Genomic DNA, 26,803 nt, shown 5'->3' on the forward strand with positions numbered 1-26,803 from the left:
ATGGTATAACAACAGTTTTGCTGTTAGCCTAATTTATTCAGTCTTGTTCCCTGAAGGATTAAGTTCCAGTTTTAAGCAGTTCTGCATTTTTCTTCAGTGGTGACTCTTCAGGTGTCTGTGTCCTGTAGCAAAGTGCAGGTAATGTTGAACAGCTGTAAAGAGTTACAGCCAGCATGGCCTTTCCGAAGAAGTCTTTTTACAAAACCAGCTGCTATTCTTCTCAATGTGCTCCAGGACTGGGGAACCCTGAGTAAAGCCAATTTTGAATTTTACTGGGCTCTTTCAAGCCAGCTGGCATCTCCTTCACTGTGCTTTGGGACTGAGGGGCCTGGAGAGCAGAGATTCTTAAGCTTTTTGTGTGGCTCTTCCAATTTTCCAAACCTCAGATTTTCCTAAAGTTTCTCAGGTTCCTTACTACTTTGGAAAACTGTTTGGTATATTATGTTGTGGGTTTTTTTGTTTGTTTGTTTTATTAATTTTGTGTTTTATGTTTTTTTTTTCTCTAATGCCGATTATTCAAGACCTCCAAATATTTTTAGAAAATCAAAGACTTTAAATAAAGCTTTGTATTGTGAACAAAATAAGAATAGTACTTACATGTGTATTTGTGCAGTACCTGTGCACTTTTCTGGTGAAAGTTCTACAGCTGTTTGGTAACTGGAAATTAAAATATCTCATAAGACCTTTTGTAGACATATGTCTACAAAATGAAATATCTCAATTACTGCAATATATTTAATAGCCTTCTTGTAATTTAAAGCAAATTGGTTTTTTATATAAAATTTCTGTTGACTAAAGATAAAATGTGCACAAGAGGGCAGCATAAGAACTTTGAATGTTTTGAGGCTAGATGAAATTCATCTGACAAATTGCAATAACATGCATCAAAGTCTGTAAAATTTGATTGGCATATTCTTTTTTGATCTTTCTTATCAACTTCAACATAATGTTAGATCAAATTAATAATTTTAGCTTTTGAATATTGTTTCTATCTTTTAAAGTACTTTTTTTGTAAGTTTACTATCTTGTTTTTAACAAGCCATTGAAGTATCATGCTCATTTTGTTTTGACAAAGATAGTTAGCTCAGTAATAAAAGGTTAATAAATAAAGTATTTCAACTATTTTTGATGTCTTAAGGGGTTTCCAGACCATGTTTAATATAAAATTTCATTATAATATAGTACTCAGATTCTTTTTTCAATACTGAATCTTGGATTAAATTTAATTTCAATGATATTTTCTGAAAGTGCTCTTCTAATAACTTTGAAAAATTAGAGTTGGAATTATCTTTGTCTATTTAATAATGAGAGAAATTTTTCTGCTGTTTTTGGTGGAAGAAAATTTCAATAGCTGGTTTACTGTTACCAGTTTTCATTCAACCATTTGAAACCTATAGTTAGAAGGTATTTTAATGTTGTGCATAATTATGTTAAAACAATACTAGTAACTCCAGAGACATTTATTAATGCAAGAAATGAGTTTTATTATATTTCCATTATTATTTTTATTAGGTCATGATGGTGCAGTTAGCTCTGTTGGCTGGAGTCATGACAGGAAGTGGTTGGTTTCTGGATCAGAAGACAGAACTTTAAGGGTCTGGTCAATCTGCAATAAGGAACCTGCCCTAATTCTGGTAATTGGAAACTTCCATTGGTTTGGACACAGAGAACACTATTTTGTACTTTCACCTACTTCTGTTTTAAAAGCTTTGTAAAAAGAACCAATTTCTAGAACTACTGAGTGGTGATTCCCACTGATATATATAATGATCTAGGTGATTTCCATTAATTCCAAATTAGGTTTTTCTCATGATAATTAAGGAAGAGAAAAAAATCAAGCTTACTTAAAAAAAACCCTAGTGGATATGTCTGGAAATTTTGGTTTTATTGTCTGGTATGTATGTTGTATTTTCATTGGCTCAGCTCCACTTGACTTTAGTCTACTTCCCAATTCAAAAAGAAATTCCGAGTACGAAACTAGATTATATTAGATTCAATTAACTACAGATATACTGCCAGCTAATTTAAGCAGAATGAAATCTTTTTTTTTCCTTTGAGAGTAATGGATGTCAAAAATAAGAAGGATCACTATGTAGTAGTTTAACCTCCTGGCCTATGATCAGGATGACAGGGAGGCTCTGCCTTAACAGCAGGGATCTTCGACAAAAAAGATTTGAATCCATTCTTAACGAATGTCTTTATGTTTCAGGGTAAAGAGAAATTCCATAAGACTGTACGCTTTGCACAGTTTTATTTTATAGATACATTTATATTGCTGTGTTGTGGAGCTGAATTGCATCTCTTAAGTTTCCATCTAGACACAACCAAGGATGACGTAAAACGGTGAGTTCATTTCTTGTTAACAGACCAGTGAAAGCACTTGTACAGTTTGATCTGGGTTTTTGTGTGTGGTGAGGTGAGCTGAGGGGGAAAAAATATTAAAGAAGATAAAAAGCTGAACAAATGGTAAAAGCAACTTGCAAAATATGTTTGTTTTTAATGGAAGAACAAAAAGAATTAGTGCTACAACGCTGAAGTCTTAGTTGATATTGTAAATGTATTGTCCTGTCTGTTGGTGATATTAGACAGTATTACGCTGCATCCTTAGATAGGAAAAACTGGTCTATTTTCTTCCTCTATTTTCTTAGTAGTTTTGCTGCTGCACAGAAAAACATACTAAGCACAAGCTTAAATATATTTAGGAATAGGAGTGCTTTCCTGGATTGAGGCATGAACCTGGTATGTGGAACTTCACTGAAAGGTTAAATGGTCAGACAGAATTATGTAATAGTTTTCTTCCATAATCTGCTTGCCTAGTTTATTTTATTCATTAATCCTTAGTTTAAGGATGTATTACTAAACCAATTAAAAGACAACCCAAATTGCTACATAAACTTCAATTTCTAGGAGACAGGAATGAGTGTACAGTGTCCAGCTCAGTGTGTCCACAATGCCTGCCTGAATTTTAAATGAGTTTCACTTTGAATCGAACATGTATAGGGCATGTAGCAAATGCATTGTGTAAAAAAAAAAATAATTCTTAAATGTGCTAAAATTCCTCTTATATTTTTTTAAATAGTGGGTGCTCTTTTCCTCCCTCTGTTACTTTGGTTCAGTTTTCTCATAACTTGTATTTGATGAATCTCAGTTTACTGTTTGTTAATTTGCTTTCTATGTGAAATTCTACCTAGGCCATGCCCTGTGAGGTATTTATCTGTGTAGCAGTCGGCAGTGTAGAAGCAAGATACTTCAACCAATTCAAGCAATTGTTCTTGCATTTGGGAACAACTTAACTGTTTTAATCAGCCTTTTCAACAGGATAAATTGGACCAAAGAGAACTTCATACTGCCTTAAATAGATTGTTATATTATATCAGTCAGCTTATTTAAAGTTAGCTTGGGGAGGTCTACCCAAAAATAGAGATAAATCTTTTTCTCGTGGAGTCTAGTGCAGTTTATTTTTTAGTTTATTTAAATAAACTACTTCTGGAAACTACGAAAGGCTCTTGGATTAAATTGCAGAATACTGTATATTATCTTCTCTTTCACCATCACTGCTAAAGTAGTTCTGATGTCCATCTGAAAAGATCAGCAGACCATTGTTAGAGAATAACAACAAAAGGCAAAAACCAAGTCACTAAGCATTTTTCTTTTGCACAGATCTGGCTGACAACCATATTGCTTTTGTCAAATGATCTCAGTTTTGCAAACTTTTAGCATTATTGGAAAGAAACAGTAATGATTCCTACAGCATGTCATGTGTGAACTTTTGCACTTTCATTAGACAGACATGCTAAAATGCTAGTATTAACTGTACACAGGAATTATTTTAACACTATGCAGACAGTGTCCAGCAATGGCTAAAGCCATGGTGCGTTATGAATACTGTTTTGATCTCAAGTCTAAAACACAGCATCATACAAGCCACTATGAAGAAAATTAACTCCATCCCAACCAGACCCAGTACAGCTGTTATTAACTCTGTATTCCTTATGTGACTTCTATGAAAATCACACTTTTCTTGCCTCACATATCCATATACATGGAGTTCTGTTTTCTGTTTACTGTAAGAATATTTCCATGTTGCCTATGTGGATATATTTCTGTAAACAGAAAGTTTTGATTATATTAAATAGCAACACAGTTTTCTGTTGTATAATATAAAAAGTCTGAAGCAATTTTAGAGGTTTGGGCATGTTTGCCACCTCTGCATGGAGCTGGCAGGTAACCCACAGGACCTTAAAGAGTTTTGTGCATGTTGGGAAGAAAAATTTCTTTGGTAGTGTTTTATCAGCCCCTTATTCTCCTGTTTAAGTGGAAATCATTCTTTCCTCCCTGTTTTCATTCTTTCCTCACTGTTTTCTCTTCATTTTCTTCATGATTGCCCTATTATCAGCACATTAAATGCTATACTGAAACCACTAGCATATCTGCTTTCTGAACATAGGTACTTTACAGATTTTTTCTCTTCAACATTTTCAGTATACATACTGGGTTACTTTTTGTGTTTTGTGTTGATGGAGTATCAGTCATCTGTATATGAATGTCATGGGTTTTTTGATCCAAATGAGTTTGGCTACAAAGCTTTTTAATAGAGCTCAACAATAAAGCAAAAGATCTGTTGCTTTAATTTTTAATGATGAAAGAAAGTGTTTTGATTTGTGGTTCCAGTGAGAGTTTACTGGTGACTACAAATCATAACTTATTTCATTAACACAAGCATTCATTTGATATTATTTGCAGATACAAACAGAGGAGTATTTGCAAATTGGTACAGAAATTTCCCATGACCTCGACAATGGAGATTACCAGTCTTTCAGCAGTAAATGAGTTCTATTCTTGTATCCTTTGTATTTCTTATATTCTTTGTAGCTCTTTGGACTTAATGGACATGCACATCAGCTTAAAGTAAGTAGCATTTGATAATTTACTACACCTTTTCTATTAAAGTAAAAAACTTGGAATTTTTTGTGATGAACTTCATCCTTAGACATAAATTTTTAGTGCTGCAACATTTTTGTGCTACTCATAGAACAATAAATACAACAGAGTTTATATATGTATATTTATTTATCTGTATTTTTATTTGTCTGTACGCTTTTTTACCTTTAGATGAGTTTAACTTTAACACAGAGAATTGGACAGATATTGTACTTACAGCTGGCAGCAACCGAGCATTGGAAGTTTTTGACCTCAATGCAGGCTGCAGCACAGCAGTGATACAGGAAGCTCATGTTAGATCAGTCCATCAGATCTGCCAAAATAAGGTATATACTTTATTTAATTTTATTTGTCGTACCACTACAACATCATCAACAAAGAAATCAGAGGCTAAAAGTAGAATTGATAGTAATTGATAAGTTTTTATATTTTGGGGAGGATGGCCAAGAACATGAGTGTGTGATAGGTCCATACAGATTTCATTTGTTCCCTAGTGTAAGGGAGGGAGCAGTGAGACTGATTGAATGATCTTGCTATTAGAGAAGTGTTTATTATCTTTTATTATCTTTTTCTTTACTTGTTCTAGACTGTAATACTGTAGGTCAATAGGAATTTTTCTTTTTGTAAGTGATCTCTTCTGAAGCTCAATCTGACACTATGTGATTTATTCTGGAACTTTGGAAACACCAACCAGAAAAAAAAATTCTCAGTACTACAATAGAATAAACGACTTAAAACCCCTCATCCTTGCTCTTCCTTTTTTTATCCTTGAAGACTGATTTGAGTGTTTGTAGTTTTTATGGTACCATGTGTTCTGTAATGCCTGCTGTGTTAGATCCAGTTGAATGTGGTGCTTAATTCCCAGCTGGAAAGTCCTTGTTTCTGTGGGTTTAAAACAGTTCCTTGTTATTACTGTTGTAGAACTCTTTGTGGGTTTTCCTTATAGATATGATCTGGTAAAACACTTAAAATTGTGCTAACTATTTCAGTACTTTTTATAACACATATAGACTTAAACTTCTGGCTTTTCTTTTTGCTGGGTCAGCTTAGTACCTTCAGGTTATTTAATCGAGAAAAACTTTAAAGCTGTGGGTAAGTACTCACTCAGGAAAAAAACCTAGATGTATGTGGTGTAGCAAAGAAAACCGACCATTTTGAGGGACAATTATTATACATCAAGGTTCTCTATTTTTTTCAGTTATATAAAACTAATACTTTAGAGAAATCAATAGCAAAATTACACATCAACTATTTTATTACATTGGATAGTTTAAAGTTATTAGAGCAAATATAACTCTGCATTTTCTTTAAGATGATATGCTAAAATATTTTATAGACTTAGAAAAATGTGCAGAATCCTGTGTGCAAACTGCATCCTGTTTAAAGTATGAAACACACTGGAATCTAAGGTTCTCTAGTATGAGACATGATTCAATGGAAACAAATCTTTGGAGAGAAGCAGTTCATGCTGAAGATCCAGTGCCAACACCCCAGAATTTATGAAGGCTTTTCTTCGGACTATTCCTATACACTATTTCTCATTGTGTGATTGCTGTATTCTATAGTAAAGGAGTAATGTACTAAGTAAATGTGTATGTATCTGTACAGCTTTTTATTTTGGACTCTGTGACCAGTGCTGGCTGAAGCAAGGGATGGCGAGCAAATATTTCAAAAGCACAAAAAAGGATGCTCTGTAACTTTTAATGAATATTGTCCTTTAGAATCCTACTGTCTTTGTCTTTGCATGACTTTTTTTTTTTTTTTTTTTTTTTTTTATAGTTATACAGAGCCACTGTGAGAATGCATAGACTTTATTGGGAAATGTGTTGCACAGTACATTTTATTTAATCTCTTAGAGCAAACTATGCACCAGCTTTCATAATGAATAGAAGATTCCTGGCAGTCAAATACTGATTGCAGGAAATTACCTTGAGGTTTCTGTGATGTATTCAGCCAAATCAAGAAGGTGAATGGTAAGGAAAGGAAAGAAAGTGTTTTAACTGTTTCAGTTTGGTTCCCTAGAGAGAGTTTTTAGCCTGCAAAAAGGCTGGGATTTGCCAATGTGGATGTTGAAATATCAGAGGTTTTAAACTGGATTTAATTACTTAAAAGTATGAAGCCAAAATTGGTCTTGAGATGAATGAATGCAATTGCTACTGAAGTCAATAGAAATGGGATACTTACCCCATAGCTAACCATGTCTTATAACTAATTTCTGACCTGATCTTTGCTTCCTCCCTTTCACTGCCGTTATTTTCTTCCCTGAACATCCCATAATGGCTTGTGCAATCACAAAAAGATTTTCTTCTCCTTCACATGATGAAAGTCATATCCTGATTTTAGTAATCACCATGAGTCTGTGAGATGCCCCAGAAAGCCTGTCTCAATGACCATCCTGGTGGGACCACTCCTGGACCAAAGGGCTCGTGGCTGTCCTGGGACAGCATTGAGAGGAGTTGAAGCTGTGCTCCATTTCTCTGGCTGGGTTATGGGACTTCCTCCACATGCACACTTTCTTTGCTCTTTGTGTGTATGCAGTCAAGCTTTTTTTCACATAACCTAACAAATATTTACTGTTTATTTCTTAGTTGAACTAAGTTCTCCACTGAGATTGTGGTTGGTCACTGTACCAGATTCCCTAGGGAAATGATCCCAGCACCAAGATTGTCAGAGCTCAAGGGACATCTGGACAATGTTCTTAATTATACAGCATAATTCTGCACAGAGCAGCGAGTTGGACTCAATGATTCCTATGGATCTCTTCCATATTGCAAGATATTTTTATGATTCTATAAATAATTAATGCCATGGGAATAGTTACCTGAAACTGATTTATTGTTTTACAGGGATCATCCTTTAGTACTCAGCAACCGGAAGCTTACAACCTTTTCCTGACCACAGCTGCAGGTGATGGAATCAAACTGTGGGATTTAAGAACACTGAGGTAAGAATGAATTAGGTACCTTGGAATAGAAAGCCATGCTTTGTCTTTATTCAGAATTGTCATACTTCCTCTCATATACCAGTAGAAATTCAGATGTGGAATCTGAACTATAGGCTAATTGAAGGTTACTAGTTTTTAGAGAGGACCAAACAAAGTGCTCTTTCCTCAGTTATAGTTAGTTATGTGGAAGTTGTTAAATATTTAAGATTTATCACCTATATTTACCCACCTTTGTAGATCTAATCGTACACATATAGTAGTGCGCTGAACTGAATACTAATGGTATTTACAAAACAGCATGACGTTACTGCTAAAAGAAGTAAAATCTATGACCTATCTTTTAAAATATAAGCCAATTGCAGCAACATTTTTATAAACCGTGTATGTAGTGCTATATGTTTGCATGGCACATTACTGTAAACTGAGAATTAAATGCTACGCTGTTTCTAAACACGTTTCAGTGCTGGGAAAGCCTCTGAACAAAAGAATAGCTCAAGGAGGGAACGTTGTGCAGGAAAAGTAATTCCTGGGGCAAGTTCTGTTGTGCAGGCCAAAATAATTATGTTTAAAAGAAAAGGGGTTTTGGCAGGAGGATGTTTAAGCTTTAAAGAATAATTTCCTATTTGCTTCCTGTATATGTAAACTTACCTATGGAAAGATGTGATATAATTTTTCTAGTACTGAATTTTCTATTTGGGCAATGCTTAATGAGCTTTTCATTTATTTCCATCTTTCTGTGGTGAGAATACATTAAATCTATAGGGGGCATATGTGTTCTTTCCAAAATCATTGCTGTGTTACCTTCACTCAGTGCCAGAAAGTAATGAAACTAGAGACTGCTGGGGTTGGAATATGTTACCTTCTTATGTTTTTCTAATAAGCTGCTCAAATCCTGTTCCTGAAGAGTAATGAAAAAGTAGAAAGCTTTACACAGATCACTTATCTGTCTCTTTGTTTCTAAATACTAATATAAGTAAAGTCAGTGAATGGTAAAATAGTTAAAGTGTAAAATCTGGGCAATCAATTAAATGACTATGTCTTGAGAAGAAGGAACTAATTTATGTATGTTCTTGCTATATGTTTAATTTGGCTAGGTCAGTGTATTCTAGTGTCCACTGTGTTCTATTGGCCAAGCTTCAAAAAAGTAGTTCAAGTCTTTAATGATGGATATTTTAAGGGTGCTTGTGAGGTACTATGTATATGTGTGTGTTTGTTACACATTACACAGTGATCAGTAGTGTTCACTCTTGTGGAGAAGAAATAGAAAAAATAAATAATTTTTTTCCCTTGCTAGCAATTTTCAAGGAAAAATAGAAAAACAAACCATATTTTTTAAAATTAAATTTTCTGCCATTCCTCAGACCAGAGACTGAATCTTCTATATTTTAAAATCTGCTCCTGAGTCCTCAAAAGGAGTAAAACTGTTCAATTTTTCCTATGTGTTCACCAGGTGTTTTTCACAAAAATAAATCTAAAATGTCTAAGTTTGGAAAGCTCTTTCTGAACTTGGAACAAGTCTCTGCTGAAGTGCTAGGTCTACTATAGTTACACAGACTGAAAACTTTTGCTTATTTTTTTGTTCATAGGTTTTGTCCAATCAAATGCAGTCCATCCCTTGTACTGTTGAGTACTTACAGGAGAGATTAGTTCCTAAACAACCTTATGGTGGGCCAGTACCTTTAATCTCTTAAAGCTGTTGATTTCTAAAGTTCATGCATCAACAACTGTTTCCACTCCCTCTGGAATGACTTGTCTTTGTTTCTGCTTTGGGTTTGCCAGAATAGGGTTTGTTTAGTGAAATCTTTGTCCCGTGTTCTTGAAATATAGCAAAGGTAAGTCCATCTTCTCCTTTATACTGCTTGCAGTGTTGTGGAGAGTAATACTAACTGCAAGATCTCCACTTTATTGTTTGTTGATTTTGTTCTAAATATTTTCCCTAGATTTCCACAGTGAGAATCGTTTTGCTTTTCTTTAATCTGTTTGTTGCCCTTGAGAACGTATCCAATGTTACTTTATTTTAGAAGTCCGTAAAGTACAAAATTTTTATTAAATAAGGGGAAAAAAAAATCCCTCCAGCACAGTGCTCTTCAAAGCTGCTATTGAAAGCATGAAAAATAATTTGCAGAATAACTGCACAATTTCCTTGGACTCTTAGGGGGGGTTTTTGTTCAGTTTCTTTGATGATGCTTCCTATTCATAAGACATGCATTCCTTTTCTCACAATTGACTGAGGAGTTATAGCAAGATACTCAGGTTCTCTTTTTGATCTGCATAGATTATATCTTCAAACAGGTTAACCTAGCCTACAGCTTTATAAGTTTTGAATATATTGACATTTTTGCTCTGAGTTCTACAAGAATTTTGCTATCCAACCTGTGTTATCAAACTACAGTTTTTTCCCAGTGAAAATACATTTAACTTTTCTTAAATCTGGTGAAATTATTTTGCAACTTCAATTGTCATCATCTTTTCTGGATAAAGCTCTGAATTTGTCTGTCTCTTTCACTATTGATGATCTGGAGGCATTCCAAGATTCCTTCAGAGAGTGCCAGAAAGTCTCATAGGTTCCTCTGAAGGTGGTACAAGAAAAGAAATTTTAACTTTCTGATGTTGTCAGCCAACCTCACACAGCTAGGTCATCTTGCCAGTAAATGAGGGAATCTTGGACACTGCTAAGTGGCTTTTGGATTTACTCAGACTTCTTCTTTGAAATGCCTGGATTTGTGAAGTTTCGTCTGAAGATTTTGAATATTCTTATGCTTCTGCATTCTCCTCATTTGTAACTAAAGCTAAGAAAAGCTCCAGATGATCTACAAAACAGACTTAGGACTAAAAGAGCAAGGAAAATAGTATTTCTTGGAAGAAGAAAACTATGGCTACTCTTCTTCCAGGTTAGGATAATGAATGAGGCCTTATGAATACATGCTTTAGGGTAAGATAATGACCTTTGACCAGCTTCCAAGACATTTTGAAGAGCAATTTAAGTCTATATTGTCTAAATAGATTGCTTGGAGAACAAGGAAAATTACTTTCTCTTGTGTCCAAGAGGAAATCAGTGAATGCAAGAGTTAGGCCAAGATGCCGTGGAAATCTGAATGAGAACATTATAGTCACCAGGTTTAGGATTCCCAAAAAAGACTCAGAAAAGCATTTAATTATCAGGAGGTAAAAAAGAGTTAATAAATTCTTACATTTTCGAAGGAGCTGAAGTGTTCTTTGTGATGAAACCTTGTAGACTCACTCATCTGTAAGACACAAGAAATTTTACCATTCTTTCTCTTACTGCTGTGTGTATTGAATGTATTTTAGAGACATTGCTACTCTTTTTGAAGTCAGGAATCTAGCACTGATTTATACACAGCTGTACCTATTGTCTCCACCAATTAAATTTAATATCTCAGAAAAATCTGGATTGGAATGACACAAGATTCTGGCTCCTTTAGACCACAGAGATCAGATATATCAGAAAATTTCGATACACTAAGCCTCCTTGTCTGCAAGTCCTGCCTGTGTTTAGTGGCTACAAACATATAGAGGAGTGAGATGTACTTTGGCGTACCAGTGCTGTAAAACCAATGCATAGAAAGAATGTAGAAACTTAGAAATTAATGTACATTCTATTCACTTACACAGTAAACTCATAACAACAGGAAGTATCAGACTAGACAAAATACCAGCTGCTTTAATATGTTCATAAATCACTTAAATTTCATATGACAGTTTTTAATTCTGCTTTACCAGTCTGGATCCTTTCAATTTCTCACTTCCTCCTACTTGTAGATTAGATAATTCTGTGCTTTAAATTTCCAGAAGAAAGAAAATTTCTTTCATTCACTTAGGAGGAAACTATGAATTCATAGAGTTGCACTCTGCCCTTTGTTAAATGCATTTACAATATTGACTAAACACTTAGTAACACCAGCTCACATTTGCTTATGAAATTCCATTAATACAGATACCTTCATGACTGGCTGATAATGATAATTATGTGTCCAGTTTTCTGCAGCTTCTCTCGCATGGTTCATTCCAATGAGTCTGTTTCCTCAAGAGAAATTTTAGAATGTGAAGTAGTGTAAAATTTTCTTCCCCACAGCAGATCTCAGATCCCTTGTAAAGCTTTTAGGCACTTATGTGAACCTTCCTTGCTCATCAGTAAATTATGGCTAAAGCCATAATGCGATAATATTTCATCCTTCTTTGTCTCAGTAATTGTGTGACCTGGCTTGACCTCAGATTTTCAGATGCGTCTTTCCTCAAGGTACAGGCTGCACTGTGAGTACCCTCACCCCACCAGTGGTCCATAATTGCCCTGACCAGCCTTGGAATCCCACCCATGCATTCTCTGCTCCTTGCTTCAGGCCGTAGAAGTCTGAAGAAATGAGCTGACAGGAGCTTTATGAAGTGCAGCAAGGGGAAGTGCAAAGTCATCTTGGCACCAAATGCAACCCCTAGGCACCAATATATGCTGAGGGGTGCCATTAGGTGGAAAACAGCTCTGCAGAAAAGGGCACCAAGATGAACATGAGCCAGAAATGTGCCCTTGAGGCAAAGAAGGCTTATGATGTCCTGGGCTATATCAGCAAGAGTGTTGCCAGCAGATTTTAGGAGGTGATACCTCCCCTCTGTTTAGCATTGGTGAAGCCACACTGGCTCTATGTGAGCAGTGAGGTTGGATGAGATGACCTCCAGAGCTGCCTAACAACCTCAATCGTGTTGTCACTTTATGGTTCTATGAAAATAGCATTTTTCTTTACTTGCCACATAAAAAGCAGGGTATGGGAAACTTGCTGTGGGAGCTGATGTGATATTGACTAAGAGAACAAGATGTACAATAACAGCTGAAATTGTCAATTAATTTAGAAGGCAGGAAAAGGACAGCTGTGCTATGCTGTCAGATGTCCTGTGCTTATTACCTACCCAGAAATGGAGAGAGCAGGGAAGAGTTAGTACAGCCCAGTTTGGAAGTCTGGGATGCTACTGATGCCTTAAGTTTTAACTTTCATGTTTTTCCAGATTCTGTGCTGCCTAGGGCTGTAGTTCTGAGCCTCATATTAAGTGTTAGTGAGCTCTCTTCACAGAGTAGGTAGACAAAACAAATCCTTTCCCAGATGGGAGACCAAGGACAACTGCTACAAGTTTTCAGGCCCAAAAGCATAAACAATGGTGGACTGAAGAGAGAAGAAAGGAAGGATGGGACTTCATAATCTGAAGCTGTAATTGGGAACTAACTCCAATATGTAAATGGACCAAAACTTATAAAAGTGTGAGACCTTGTGACCAGTTGTCCATTTTGTGACCATTTTGGGTCCACCTTGGGTGTAGCCCTGACCAGGCTTTTGTACTGCCCAAAGTGTATCCTGAAAGGCCTTTTAATAAATATCTAGTTTATTCTCTTAGCTCTGTCCAGGCTCTGTTCCAGGTCAGCCTTCCCAAGGCATCACTACTATGGTTGTGTGAGGAGGTAGATGTGATGGGTGCTAGATTACTGTTGCAGGTAATAAGAATAGCAGGGAAGGTGTTAGGAGGAGCTCTCAACACCCAGCACACCAACATCTATGGTGGCAGAAGCTGCCTGCCTCTGACTTACACTCTGATCAGCTGAGAAATGGAAGTTCAGCTGTTGAAATATGCTTCTTGCTACTGAAATAGCCATTTTTCATCTCCTGAAAAAACCAAAAAAAGCCAGTGGATGCTTATCAGACCACAGTGAAGACTTGAGGAATATTGAACTACTTGCACATACTGAATCGCTTCAGCAGAATACTCTGCTGCACAATAATGCTTTGATGTATGATCCCAGAGAAACTCAGTTTCACCTTCTTTCAGCCTCTGAAAGATTTTGCCAATTGTATGTAGTATTAGACATTAAGGCAAAATCTCCAAATAGTGTCATGATGCTGTGCAACTAGATCATAACCTCCTCTGGCAACATATTTTAGAAGAATTCCCACAGCCACAGTGAACTCATATCGTGTATTTTCTCACAATTGCACTTTGAGACCTTAGGGTCAGACATGCAGTTTGAATTTTGAGATTCTTTTCAGTTTACATCTTCACTAGCTAGCTGGTGAACTAGCTGGCTGACATCATCCTAAGCAAGATACAAACATACACATACTCAGAATTCAATTACTTCTTGGTTTCTTCTGAACATAAGAAGAAACCAAGAAACCTTTTTTTTTTCCCTTTCTTTTTTTTTCCTTTGGAACCTTTGAGTCTAGTTATCCAGATTCTGAGGGATAAAAGAGTGTCTGGGGTTCCTCCAAGTTTGGGATGCGTGGTGCATGAGAGTATAGAGGATGGGGAGAACAGAGATGTTGTCCCTGCTGGATGCTATGGTGAAAACACTGGGAGCTCCTATGTGAAGGGTTTGGTGTTTCAGTGAAATGAAACCCATGTGTATTGTGCATCCAAGGTAGCTACTACTACTGTCACGTTGTGCTCACAACTTGTGCCTTAATAGATCTGCTGGTACTGAAGAGTCTTGAACAAACACCAGAGCACTGGCACAAAGTAACAGAATACAAATGAAGGTGGTTTAAAACCCCCCAAACTTTTGTTTGTAGTTTTTTTAATGCATCAAGTAACGTGAAATAGACTTCTTTGTAAAAGTATTCTCTTATTTATAGAGACACTCATTTCAGTGTCTTTCTCTTCCAAAGACAGAAGAAAATAGTACATTTTTTCCTAATATTATTCAAGCTTTTTGCAACATAAAAAGATACATATTTTGGAATGTAGACTAAAAGATGTACAATGGAGAACATAGGGAAAACTTGGCTGTTTTCTGTCCCATGCAATTACCAGATGTTTGTCATGGTAACCCCTGAAAAGCTTTGACCAGAAGAGCATTCTTAGGAGGCTGGAGAGCATGCCAGCTGGCCATGTAAAGCCTGCAATATCCAAAATAATTTGGATCACCACCTGTTGCTACTTAAAAAAATAGAATGAAAAATAATGCTTGAAAGAAGACAACCCCTAAAATAAGCTAAAGTCATACACATAGTATCTATACAATAATTCTGTGATTTTTTGTCCACTTTTTTCCCCAGTGCTGTGATACCTGTAGATACCTGGAGTTTATAAATTGAGTAACAAAATTTCTACTTAGTTCTGTGGAAAGTTTAATTGGAATATTTTTTCAAATGTCTTTTTAAAGTAGGATTTTGAGAGGTTGAGGAAGTAGCTGAACTTGTAATGGAACATATATCCTGATATAATGGAAGAGTTGAACAAGAAAACAATTAAGAAAATAGAAACCAGGTTATTGGAATGGTTATTTATATATTGGTTTATATATATATAACCAAATAATTGGTTATTACTCTGGCTGCACTAGCCCAAGGAAAAGGGCACTATCCTGTGACTGAGGCATTGGTTTATGCTGCTATGATATAGCAGAGCAAAGATCAGTGACAACTTTGGAATCCTGTTAATTCTTATGTATCTATTTATAGATGAAATATTCGAGTTATTGGTCACAAATGAAGAGGAGTTTCTTTTAAAAGGAAGTTTTTTGCGATGTTTATTAGGATGCTCTTCTGTGAAGAAGACCCCCATTGAGGAAATTATCTTTTACAGGCCTTGACAATGAGGTCTTCAACACTTAGAAGTAGTCCTGATGATGAGTGCTCTACTTAAGGAAGAATGGTGAACTTGAAGACACCTTTGGGAGGGACAGTGTATATGAATTTTGTTTATTTTTATAGTAAAGAAAATTCTTTCACATAATGCTGATGTATCTTATAAGTATAAGATTAAAAAGATTTTTTTTCCTCAAATTCTCTTTGAAAAGGGACTCAGAAAAAAAAATCTCCCTTGAATTTGCAAGCAGTGCAACTGGGACTTGAGGCTAAGTCATAGGAGAAGTTTAGTCTACACAATAAATAATATGTGGAAGCCTAACTGAGGCAGAAAATGCTGAGGAGACTGAGGTAGCTAGTATCCTCCTTTGCTGTCAATAGGAAGCTTAAACAGAGGCAGGTTATTCAAAAGACCAAATGTGGCCATAGGTTACTGAAAGTCTCTGAATATTCATATGAAAAAACTGAAGTTAAAGAATGTTTTTACATCTTAGTCACCGTAATTGGCAGTCTTCGTAAGTTGCTTCTCTTGAACTGTAGTGTTCTCTTAAGCTGGGCTATTTTAGCAGTTTTAAGATAGAACTTGTCTGAGGTCAAGTGTCTGGTTACTGTATGCTCAAAATGTCTGTTAATATCAGTAGTTTTGTTATACAGAATACAGTAAAGTTCAGAGTTAGGCTCTATAAAATGGTGTATTTTTATGCATTCAAAAGTGTCTCTTTTATGCTTTAATAAGTGATAGCAATTAGATCAGTCACAAACTAATATTTTTAAGTATGTCTGTTTCGCCTGGGGGAATGAAACCAACTTGGCATTTAGTACATTCTAACACATACATGCGTGTCTACAACAGAACAATATGGTATAAAAATTTAGAGCTTACTGCACATAGGTTCAGTCGATCAAATTGACATAGCTTCTGTGATTTTGCTGGCCAGGAAAAAGTGTATATCACAGAAGTTGGAAGGAGATTTTACTATTTCAAATTTGTTCCTGGACCTAGCATACATTTAAAAAAAAAAAAGAATATATGACATCTGCATTGTGGTGAAGCATGTGAATTTGTTTCATATGAAGGGTATGTTTACAGGATTCATACTAAAGACAAAAGAAGAATGTAGGTTATTATAAGTCTGTTTTAAAATAATATCTCAAAGGTATAAAACTAAACTTCTGAAATGAGGTATACATACGTAAATGACAGCTCTGAATGGTGTTGAAACTTGTATTAGAATGTCTTTTAATATTGAGGAAACTCAAAATGATACGTTTTTAACATTAGTTTTGTGGTGACTGCAAAGATGTCGTGGTTCTTTACAACTGTGTGGTGTTTTTAGGTGGATATTAATCTTCATCTCATTAAAAAAATTAATATTTTTTAATCGCCCAAGTGTGCTCAGCCATTTTAAGCTTGCTCTACAGTGCTTCTTGCAATATTAACATGAAAAGTAAGAAATTATTCCTTGCCTTAATTTTAGAACCATTCCTTCCTTTAGACTGTTTCAACACAGATAGGTAAGAAGTTATCTACAGTTATAGGACAGAGAGAGAGAGCGAGCAAGCAAGAGAGATATTTTTCACTTTGGAATGTCATTTGGATATTGTCTTTCTTGACTTCCCATATACAATAAATTAATGTATGGAGTAGAAATGTTAATAGGCAACAAAGGCTAAATATTCAGATGTGGGTGTGAGAAAAGAAAGCAATAATTATTTATGTTATTATTCCACATACTGCATTTTCATTTGATATAGATAACTTGAGGGAGATTTATAAGTCTCCATGGGGCAGACTTTCACAACATCTTCCCCTTAGGTAACTGTTAGCATCCCAGCTCCTCATTTCTAATTATTAATGATGCTTCTATCTGTGTAAACTAAGCAAGGCCAAAGCATGGATTTGTTCATTGTCCTGGGTTACATTGTTCATTTTATTTTTAGTCATTAATGTTCTTCAATGTCTTTCAGTTTTGATAAAATTCTACTGCGATATATTTAAAACATAATTTGTGGATTTGCCTTAGTGAATTTGTAGACTAAGAAAAACATGAGAATAGGAGGATTTAATGAAAATGGCAGTAAAAAAGGTAATTTTTAGTTGGTGTAAATTACACTGAAACTTCTCTGTAGGTGTGAACGTCGTTTTGAAGGGCACAGTAGCCGCTGCTATCCATGTGGAATTGCAGTGTCTCCCTGTGGACGCTTTATAGCCAGTGGATCAGATGACAAATACGTAAGTAGTTTTTGCTTATTTTCTTCCTAAACTATAAGAACTACTCATATTGTACCTAAGAGAGTCTTTTCAGAGGATTCTAGGATTGATCTCTAATGTGCATTACTGGGGTCTATGATACTTTCATATAATTCATTTACATGTAGCAGTTACATATGATTCATGATTATTTTGTCTGAAAAATCCCAGAGCAGTTAAATCTTAACACTCAAAGTAACTGTTAAAAGATTGTTTCTAGAGGTTTCCATAATATTTGACTCTGAATTGCCATATGCCATCAAAGATGATGAGAATGGTGTTCCCTGTAGCATAGCTGTGTGTGTTGTACATATATCTGACCACTAGCAACTCTGTAGCAAATACAAATTAATTTACTTAAGCTCCCAAAACAGGGTGGTGAATCTTTTAGTATGGCTTTCTTATGGACAAATCAGCTGAATAAAAAAAGGAGAAGTCGTTCAACTGGAATGAGAACTTTCCAGACCCTTTGTGTGTGTGTTTTCTCCCCAGACAGGTTCTCTTCTGAATCAATGTCAATTGGATTTAAATTATTTAGAAATAAATCATGAGTAAATGTGTATTGCTACTTTTTTAATTGTGCACCTGATTTTAATTCAATAATGCCTGCACTGTTGGCAGAATGTTTGTCTTGCTGTTTATGAAGAGATGGATGATTGCTAACTTTTACTGTAGGCCTTTGAAATTGGACTGGGGTCAGGTTCATTGCAAACATATCCTTTCAAAACAGCTGTGTAGGAATGCTGTTTAAATTTATTTTAGGTATTTCTGGGTTAATCATCAGAACATGACAGAGTTTCTGGTGAACTTCAAATTCAGAACAAGAGAAATATACTCTTCTGGCTAGTTTTGAAATACTGGTTCAAATAATGTGTGGAGGTTAGAGATTTTATTGGCAGATTGCTTGATGTTTGGCAATAAGTATTGTGTTCTTGACATTCTCATATTTTTCAAGTTTCTGGTAAATAGCATTTCAAAATGTAGCTTGCAATACAAAAGAAAGGCTTTTTGCTCTGTTTGTGAAAAAATGCATCTAATATTCATCTCAGGTCATGATATATATGATGTACTAAAATATTTATTTGAGGTTACTAATTAAAGTTGCTTTTGAATTGTATAAAAATAGGTGCAGTCACAAGACCTTTTTGTCTTCTCTTTTGCATTAGAGTATTTGTTTGGAATTAATGCTGATACATGAAAAGAAAGACAGCATGATTTTGTCCTTACTCCAAATTCTTGGCACGTAGTGGATCATCAAAGGAAGCTGAATAGCTGGCATGCATCCTGCCCTAGTTGGCATCTGGTCCATGATGGGCACAGTGCCAGTCAATACTTTTTAGTGTGGCTTCTGGGTTGGAATTTTGCATAATTTGCATCCTATGTCTGTAGAGAACTTTCATTGCTTTTCTTGTCCCCTCAGGAAAACTGACTCAAGTTTTGGACTCTTGCTTATACTATATTGTTAGGACAAAATACAGTTTTGGGGCACTTTTTTGGAGGCTTTCTTTGAAATGTTGAAACTGGATATACTTTTGTGCTTCCTTTTGTAACAAAATTGAACATGGCACTGAATAGTCCATTCATATTTTTCAACTAATAACATCGTGACAGATGACTTAATGTGTGGTATCAAGAATTCACATATTTCTGAAGGTTATATGAATGAATGTCTACTGGAATAAGCTGCATAAAAAATCAGTAGTGTGGATACAAGGCATTATCTACAAAAAGAGCATTCTGGAAATAAGCTATGGAAGTTTCCACTGAGAAGCAACTGCATCTTCAGTCATCTTGCAGTTTACTTTATCAAGTGCAAATTCTTGCACTTTGTGGTTAGCAAATGTGATTGATTTTGAAGCCAAAAGAGGCATAATTGGAATATAATTGAGAGACATTGACCTTAAACTACCTTTTGTATTTCACAATATCTGAAGTATGTGACAGAGAGGAATAAGTTGTCTACACTGATTAATAGCAAAATAACAACATTCCTACAGGATATAGAAGCAGCAAACCAAAATATGGTATTGTATAAAAGAGCTGAAAATTCCATCTGTCTTTTTTTCTACTTCGAGGATGTATGACATGTTTTATATAAGAGCTCAATGTAGCTTCTATGTGGCTGAAGTAGCCACTTGGTCTTTGTTAGTATGAGATTTGTAGATACTGTAAATTGGAGTTGAAAGTGTTTCCCTGACTGGTTGCTCCACCTTCCTTAAGAGAGCCTTTAACAAGACCTGTGCAGGACCTGACAGTCTGACCAAGCAGGTAACCAGTATCCTGGCTTGGAACTGTGATTGTTCTTTCTGTAATTAGTTGTGGCTAGAAAATATAGATTGTTAACACTTCTAATATCAAATCTTCTCTGCATCCTAAATAGTCTAAGGTTAAAAGTGAATTTAGTCGACTTTTGATTAACCGAATACACATAATATTGTAATTTCCAACCATTTTACAAGTGGACAGTTTAAGGTTTCTGACTATCTATTAAGGATGTTGGACAAATATACCCTAATTGGGTTAAGATTTCCATCTTGCTGGACTCTGTACAAAAATGTTTACCTAAAAATTTTTTGACTAAAACAATCTTAGTGTAAAAAGACAAGAAATATCTGGACAGTGTGAAATGTTACTTTTTATAATTACAAGAACTGATTTTCTTTCTGTGCCATTTAGTTCTAGTTCACTGTTTTATTTTATGTTTAATTAGGCACTTAATTTTTGTCTTTGAAGACTCTAGGGCTCTCTGAATAAATTCCAAGTTTCCAGGAATGAAGTAGGGAATGAAGAAATAAATATTTGTCTCTTTAATTACTTTCAGACTCATTCTTGCTAGCTCTCTTTGAACTGTAGACTCTAAGAGGAATATTTTGACCCTAGTGCTGAAATTGGATTTTCTAACATGAAACTCTCTGTTCATGGCAAATCTCAAAGCCTGTGTTCATTGCTCACATAGACTGACCCATATCACAAACCCAGAAGTTTTTCAGCATAGTGGGTTGCTACATGAATAACAAAAAATACATGAGTAATGTATGACATTGTCTTCCCTTTTTTTACACTTTTCAACAAGGTCTAGGATTTTTCTTACAACACTGTCTTTGAGACACATTCTAAATCCAAGATTAAATTTATGCCTTCCAACTTTGAAGGCACTGAAGCCAGAGGAAGTAGCCCAGAGGACAGCATAATTTAAAGGCATAGCAGAAGACAGGATAAAGCAATTTGATTCTTATACATAACATCAGTATAATAACCACTTGTGAGTTCCTGAATATTAATTTTCATGCAGTATTTGTTTTAGAGTAAGTTCTCATTATGCAAGTGATGCTGTGATGATATCCAAAGAGTTTTGCAAACCTGTAAGGGGTGTCTGAATGCAAAGCCAGGCCTGATACTATTTGCAGACAAATATTTTCACATACAAGATTCTGCATCAGGCATAACACAAACTGTAGAATTTGTTTGAGGTTGACACCTTAGTTTAAGTAGCTACAGAGATTGATATTTCAAATAAAATATCAGTGCTGCTGAGCAATATACTGTAATATTTTACTACCAGAATAATAAATTTGGAGGTTGGACTGCCAGCACTCTTTTGTTCTGTACATCCGCTCCTCTTGCACTGCACTACTTCCTAATGTAATTACTGCCAAGAAGATTGTATTTCTCTACCCCCATAAATATATTATTAGTCACATTAGTCTTTCTGTGTTCAGTTCTGGTTTATAAAATGGAAATTAGCAATGGTATCTTTCTTCTCTCCTCTTGTGTCTAAAATAAGAGTTTAGATGGGGCCTGTCTCAGTTTGTTACTATTGTGATCAGCTGCTCTGATCTTATTTATCTTATCTATCTTATTTATTGCATCCTTGTGTGTCTGTGGTGTGATAAGCTTTAAAATTGCATCCAATTAGGTAAAAATTGCATAAAATGATCTATATACCAAAGAAGAAACACCCCAGGAAACCCCAAATGTGAGTGAGATTGTGTGGTTGATTTTCTCCCTTTAAGAGCCCACTTCATTAGAACTTTTTAAGTACCAATAATGTTAAGTGAAAGTCTACAAATAAAGGAATTGACAAAGATATTCAGATATGGTTTTATGTAAATGGAAGGGATAGAACTAGTTAATTGTCTAGAATGCTTTGTTCCATATGTCTTGGGAGTGTACCTTGGAGGCATCACTGAGGTTTAAATTAGGTATGTTTGATATATGATAAAGCATGTTTTAATACTTTATTTGGAGAAAATAGAAGGATATTTTCTTCACCGGAAAATTTTAGAGATATATGATATTGGTATTGTATTGTATTTATTGTCTCGGTCTACACTTCATACCACAGGGCCTGCAGAACAGAATGTATTATATGAAGCAGTGGTAGCAACTATCTGAAGTATTTTGGTTTTCAGTGTGATTGGTATTCCAATTAAATATTGCTCAAGTTTTGTCTTATGGGTCCATACTGTTTAACTAAGATAGGCTTTAACAGGAAACATCTGGAGAAAACATTCACAATGTTTACTGTGGAAAAGGCAGGACTGACATTGCTTGGCAGAACAAAATCCATAGCAGAGAATGAATGACAGAGACTGTGACAGCCTCTCTGCCAGTTTTTGATGGAGAGAATCTACCCTTTCCAAAGAGGAACACAGTTTTGTTTTAGTCTTGAACCTGAGTTTCTTTGATTCCTTGATAGTGTGGTTGGCTGTTAGGCCAATTATCCTAGAAATGATCAGATAAATATTCCTTTCTTAATCATACAATCATGACTTTGGATATGCTGTTACTTCACTGTCTCTTTGGGTATATCTTTGAAAACAACTGAAAATCTTGTCCTTGGTAGGTCATTTTTATGAACCATGGAGTTATGTGAATATGAGCACATTAATTGTTCTTGCGTGCTTTTTGGTCAGTTCAAGCTATTGCTTATCTAGGCCACTACACCTCAGACCTGATCACCACAAAACCAGATTGGCAGCTGAGAGAGATGGAGGATTTTCTGATGGCTATAGATGTTTGGTTATTTAACTAATACTGAACAACTTTTTTTTTTTTTCCAACTGAATTTTATAACCCTGTTATTTGTTATTGTGTTAACACTGAATTTTGCTAATGTTTTTGAGAGCTAGGATGAAGTGTGAGAAATTAGCTTTTTTGCTAAAGAAAACCAATTTTATGAAAAATACCCCATGTTCAACTGTAGACAAAACAGGAAGCTGAAGTAGATATGTATACCCAATGTTCATTCTGGAGTGCATCCTGCAGTGAGGTGCTAAAAGTGTAAATATATAGTTTTATATCCACAGGGTTTGTGTTTTCTGTATGTGTACCTCTTGGTCTCAATTCTTGGCAGTAGTTGAATTTTGGGTATAACTGGTGCATCTGGTACAAAAATCTGGTTAAAGGTCCTCTGCAGCATCTGAATCTTTCAGTACTTCAATCAAACACCAGCATACAAACAGGAAATGTAATTATTGGTACTGTTGATACAGAGGAGAATCTTAGCAGCAGTCAGAAAAGAGCCAAAGTGGGTGTGATACAACCATGCTACTTCATAGTGAGACGTGAGGTAAATTTTCTCAGAATAAAATCTTCAACTTAGAATTCTGTACCAAAATTGTAACTGTACTGTAACATACTAAGTGTGTTATAAAACTAAAGACAACCTAAATGCAGTGGTGCATAGTGCTACATAAATTTCATATGAAAAGAAATAAAAACATTCGCATACATGAGGCCTTAAAATTAACTTGAATTGGCAAAAATTACAGTTTGGATGCTTTATAGAAGAGTGGCTTAGAGAGGGAAATCTGATATGGCTTATGTAATTTTTTTAGTGAGGAAAATTCAAATGTGTTAGCTATAAATGCCAGAAGACAAATACATTTGAAAAATATCCCCTGCATCTTAAAAGATGACTGATATGTATAATAACTATTTTAATAATAAAAAGCATTAATAATGTACACTGATACTCATTTTTTTAGTTACATCAAAGGAAATAATATGGAAACCGGGCTCTTACAGTAGTGGGAAGTTTCCTGTGACTACCAGAAAGACAGCCTCCGTAAGCATCATTAAAAGAGAAAAGGACTCTGAGAGGGTGTACTGTACTCAGCATTTTGGTGCCAGGCTTGATTTGACTTTCCATGCTACCATGTGGTAAATGTATAAGATATCTTGGGACTCAAGAGTATTAATCAGTGCTTAGGATACTTGTGAAATCTGTTTTATTATGTGTGGATTTGGTACTGATACCTATAGTTAAGGTAGTCTAACACTTTCCACTATAATTCTGTTTTCAGTTGCTTATAAGTAAGAACATTTTGACCTGAAACTTTCCATGCTCAGTGTCTGCTTCAGGTTGTTATTTTTCTTTAGTGTAAGTAGTTCAGGATCTTTTTTAGCTTGAAATAGAGGAAAAAAATACATGGTTTAGTGGAATGTGTTCCCCGGTATAAATAGGGATTAATGGAGTGCAAGTCCAACATTTATATCATGTACTGCAGGATTATGCATCAAGTTTGATGGCACTGATGGGAGCAAATGGCCAATAATGCCTTATTAATAACTGTAGATATCTTTTGTAAAAGCATGTTAGACTATTTATTTTTCTATCAAGGGACTTCAACATTTCTGTCTTCTGTAGCTCATTTGAAATATTAGGAACAATAGCCACAGAAAAGTGATGACATTGGCCAATCCATGCAAAATGTGAAGAAAACATCTCTAGTTGTGTAAGGCCAAATTAGGTATCTTAGATATCAATGTCTTTTTGTTTGTTAATTGTGCTCTTTTCCTGTGATCTGTTTGTAAAATACATGCTTCAGCTTAAAGCCACAACAGCAACAAAGGGTTTTCCTTGAATCTGGTGTTGCTTTTTCGATCCTCATGCAAAAACTGATATCAAGGAGAATTCTTCTGTAATCCTTCAAGTGTTTATGATTTGCTTCCCCCTCTTTCCTATCTCAGGAGGCTGTAGGAGTGTAAGTAGTTTGACACAAATATACATAGCTGTGGGTTGGACTATGGGGGTAACGGGAACAGATGGGAACAAGTTTCCTTTGGAGTGTGAGAAAACAGGGGAAAGAATTTGCAGTGAATGTCTGGAGATAAAGTGTCAATTTATCAAGCACATTCTGTCTACCAATGCAGTAGAATTAAGTAATTTTCCATTTGGATACGAATTCCTCCATTCAAAGAAGGGCCTTCACCCTTCTTCCTTGTCTCTTGGTACAAGCCTAGGGAAGAAAGCAGAAGCTTGTGTATACTTGTAAGGTGCTACATACACTGTCACACTCTGGGTTACTGAAAACTGACCACTCAAATGTTCTTCAAATGTCAAGTGAAAGGAAATACAAGTGAAAGGAAATACAAGTAAGTATGTGGTTGTGAGTCCAGGAAACTTCTTTGGAAGCTATTGGTACAGGTAAATTATTTTTACTTTTGGCTGACCCTCAGCAAGAAATGGAAAGGAAATACTAATATCTACTGAATCAGTATTTTTATTAGACAAAATTCATCTTAATATAAAAAAAGGGAATTGACTTTGGCTAAAGTCTAAAGCATTATATGCACATTTGCATTTTGGGCGTTGCTGAATGCTGCCTAGACTGTTTTGTTTTCTTTTTCATTACATTTGGTTTGCTGAAAATCTGTTCTTTCTCTGTCATTGATTTTATATTTACAAGGTTTTTTTATTCCTCTCTGGCTAATGTTATGGTATAATTTATAATTCAGTTACTATTCTTTTATTTTTTTTTTCCTACAGAGAAGGCTATGCTAAAATAATCTAGTGAGTATAGAACAGAAAAACCATTTGGATAACCTCAGAAAATCCAGCAAAACTAAAATGATGGCAGACTATAGCAGAAGAATGTTTGTACTGGAGTTATTTCTCTTCTTATGAGTGTTCTGTTAAAATACAATTCTCTTTGGGGTTTATGTTATGTTTTGTTTTTAAACTTTTGAAGTTAAAAATAAATGTACTTTCAATCTTTAACCAAGTTAACTTTTATTCTCAGAATTTAGACTATCACTGGGTAGTTTAAATATCTTTGGCTGGAGCTACTTAAACAGAAGCTGGTTTTATATACTTTTATATGATGTTTTTCTTTTAATGAGATTTTATTGTCTTACATGTCAAAATTACTCAGAAAATAACTATTACTTTTCCTTTCAGTTTTTGGAAGAGAAGATAATAGCTTCCACAATGTAATAAACTATTCTTACGTGTAGCTTGAGACTCTGCCCCTTTTTCTGTTGAACCATAACACGTAAATGTTTAAGATTTATGGGGTTAGGAATACAGTATCAGAAAAATGTTTAGCTGTAGTTTCATTAGGATAGATTTGGAAGAGTGATGTGCAACGGGCAGGTTGTGTTCCCAGCCCCGTTCTGTGTGGTTTGCCTTGCAGCTGTTCAATATGAGCATAATGTTTGTGGTAAAGGTCAGAGGAAAGGGCTTTCCCATGTCAGGTCTTTGCCATGTGTTTCAGTGCTTCTTTGGTTAGCTACAGGTGGGCTTCTACCAGTAGCTGCTCGTCATGGCTTTCCTCTGATCCACTGGATCTAGTTGTACAATGTAATAATTTGGAAAAGTGTTGCATTCCAATCTAATCTCTAGCTCAGGGCTAAGAATCATTTCTTGAAAGGTAGGAGGTTAGGGTTTGAATGCCTTTTAAGCTGAGAAGTGTGACTACAGCACCAAATACACACACTAGATTATAGTGAATAATATAGTGAAGCATGACTGCTTCACAGCATTTTTTTGTAAGAAAGAGATGAGCTGAATTGTTTGTTTAGAAATAGCGTGGAAGAGCATAAATTACCAGAATACCTAGGTTTAACAAACTGGAGTTTTGTTCAAAAAATAATGAAATATTATCACATCTATTTTACAGAATGGAACAGAGACATAAAGATTAAGCCAAAAATTAACATGGTCCTTCCCAAATTAAACTGAGGACTTAGAATGGAAAATTAAGTTTTATTGAATAATTCTGGCAAAGTTCTGTAAGCCACTAGCTTATGATGGAAAAAATTTAACTTCACTAACCATGTCACTCTGTGATATGTTTT

At 35.3% G+C, this 26,803-nt stretch overlaps 1 protein-coding gene across 1 annotated transcript in view; it reads left to right on the forward strand.

The window, feature by feature from the left end:
- The window catches only part of WDR27 (WD repeat domain 27), an 88,086-nt gene that overhangs the window by 20,757 nt on the left and 40,526 nt on the right, over positions 1 to 26,803 (forward strand). The window contains exons 17-22 of the mRNA XM_066314360.1: positions 1,513 to 1,634; positions 2,210 to 2,343; positions 4,744 to 4,841; positions 5,146 to 5,267; positions 7,788 to 7,885; positions 17,599 to 17,701. Of these exons, the coding sequence (XP_066170457.1) occupies positions 1,513 to 1,634; positions 2,210 to 2,343; positions 4,744 to 4,841; positions 5,146 to 5,267; positions 7,788 to 7,885; positions 17,599 to 17,701 (677 nt within the window). The remainder of the gene's footprint in view (positions 1 to 1,512; positions 1,635 to 2,209; positions 2,344 to 4,743; positions 4,842 to 5,145; positions 5,268 to 7,787; positions 7,886 to 17,598; positions 17,702 to 26,803) is intronic.

The sequence above is a fragment of the Sylvia atricapilla genome, chromosome 3 (assembly GCF_009819655.1).
Source record: "Sylvia atricapilla isolate bSylAtr1 chromosome 3, bSylAtr1.pri, whole genome shotgun sequence".
In the NCBI taxonomy this organism is placed as follows: domain Eukaryota; kingdom Metazoa; phylum Chordata; class Aves; order Passeriformes; family Sylviidae; genus Sylvia; species Sylvia atricapilla.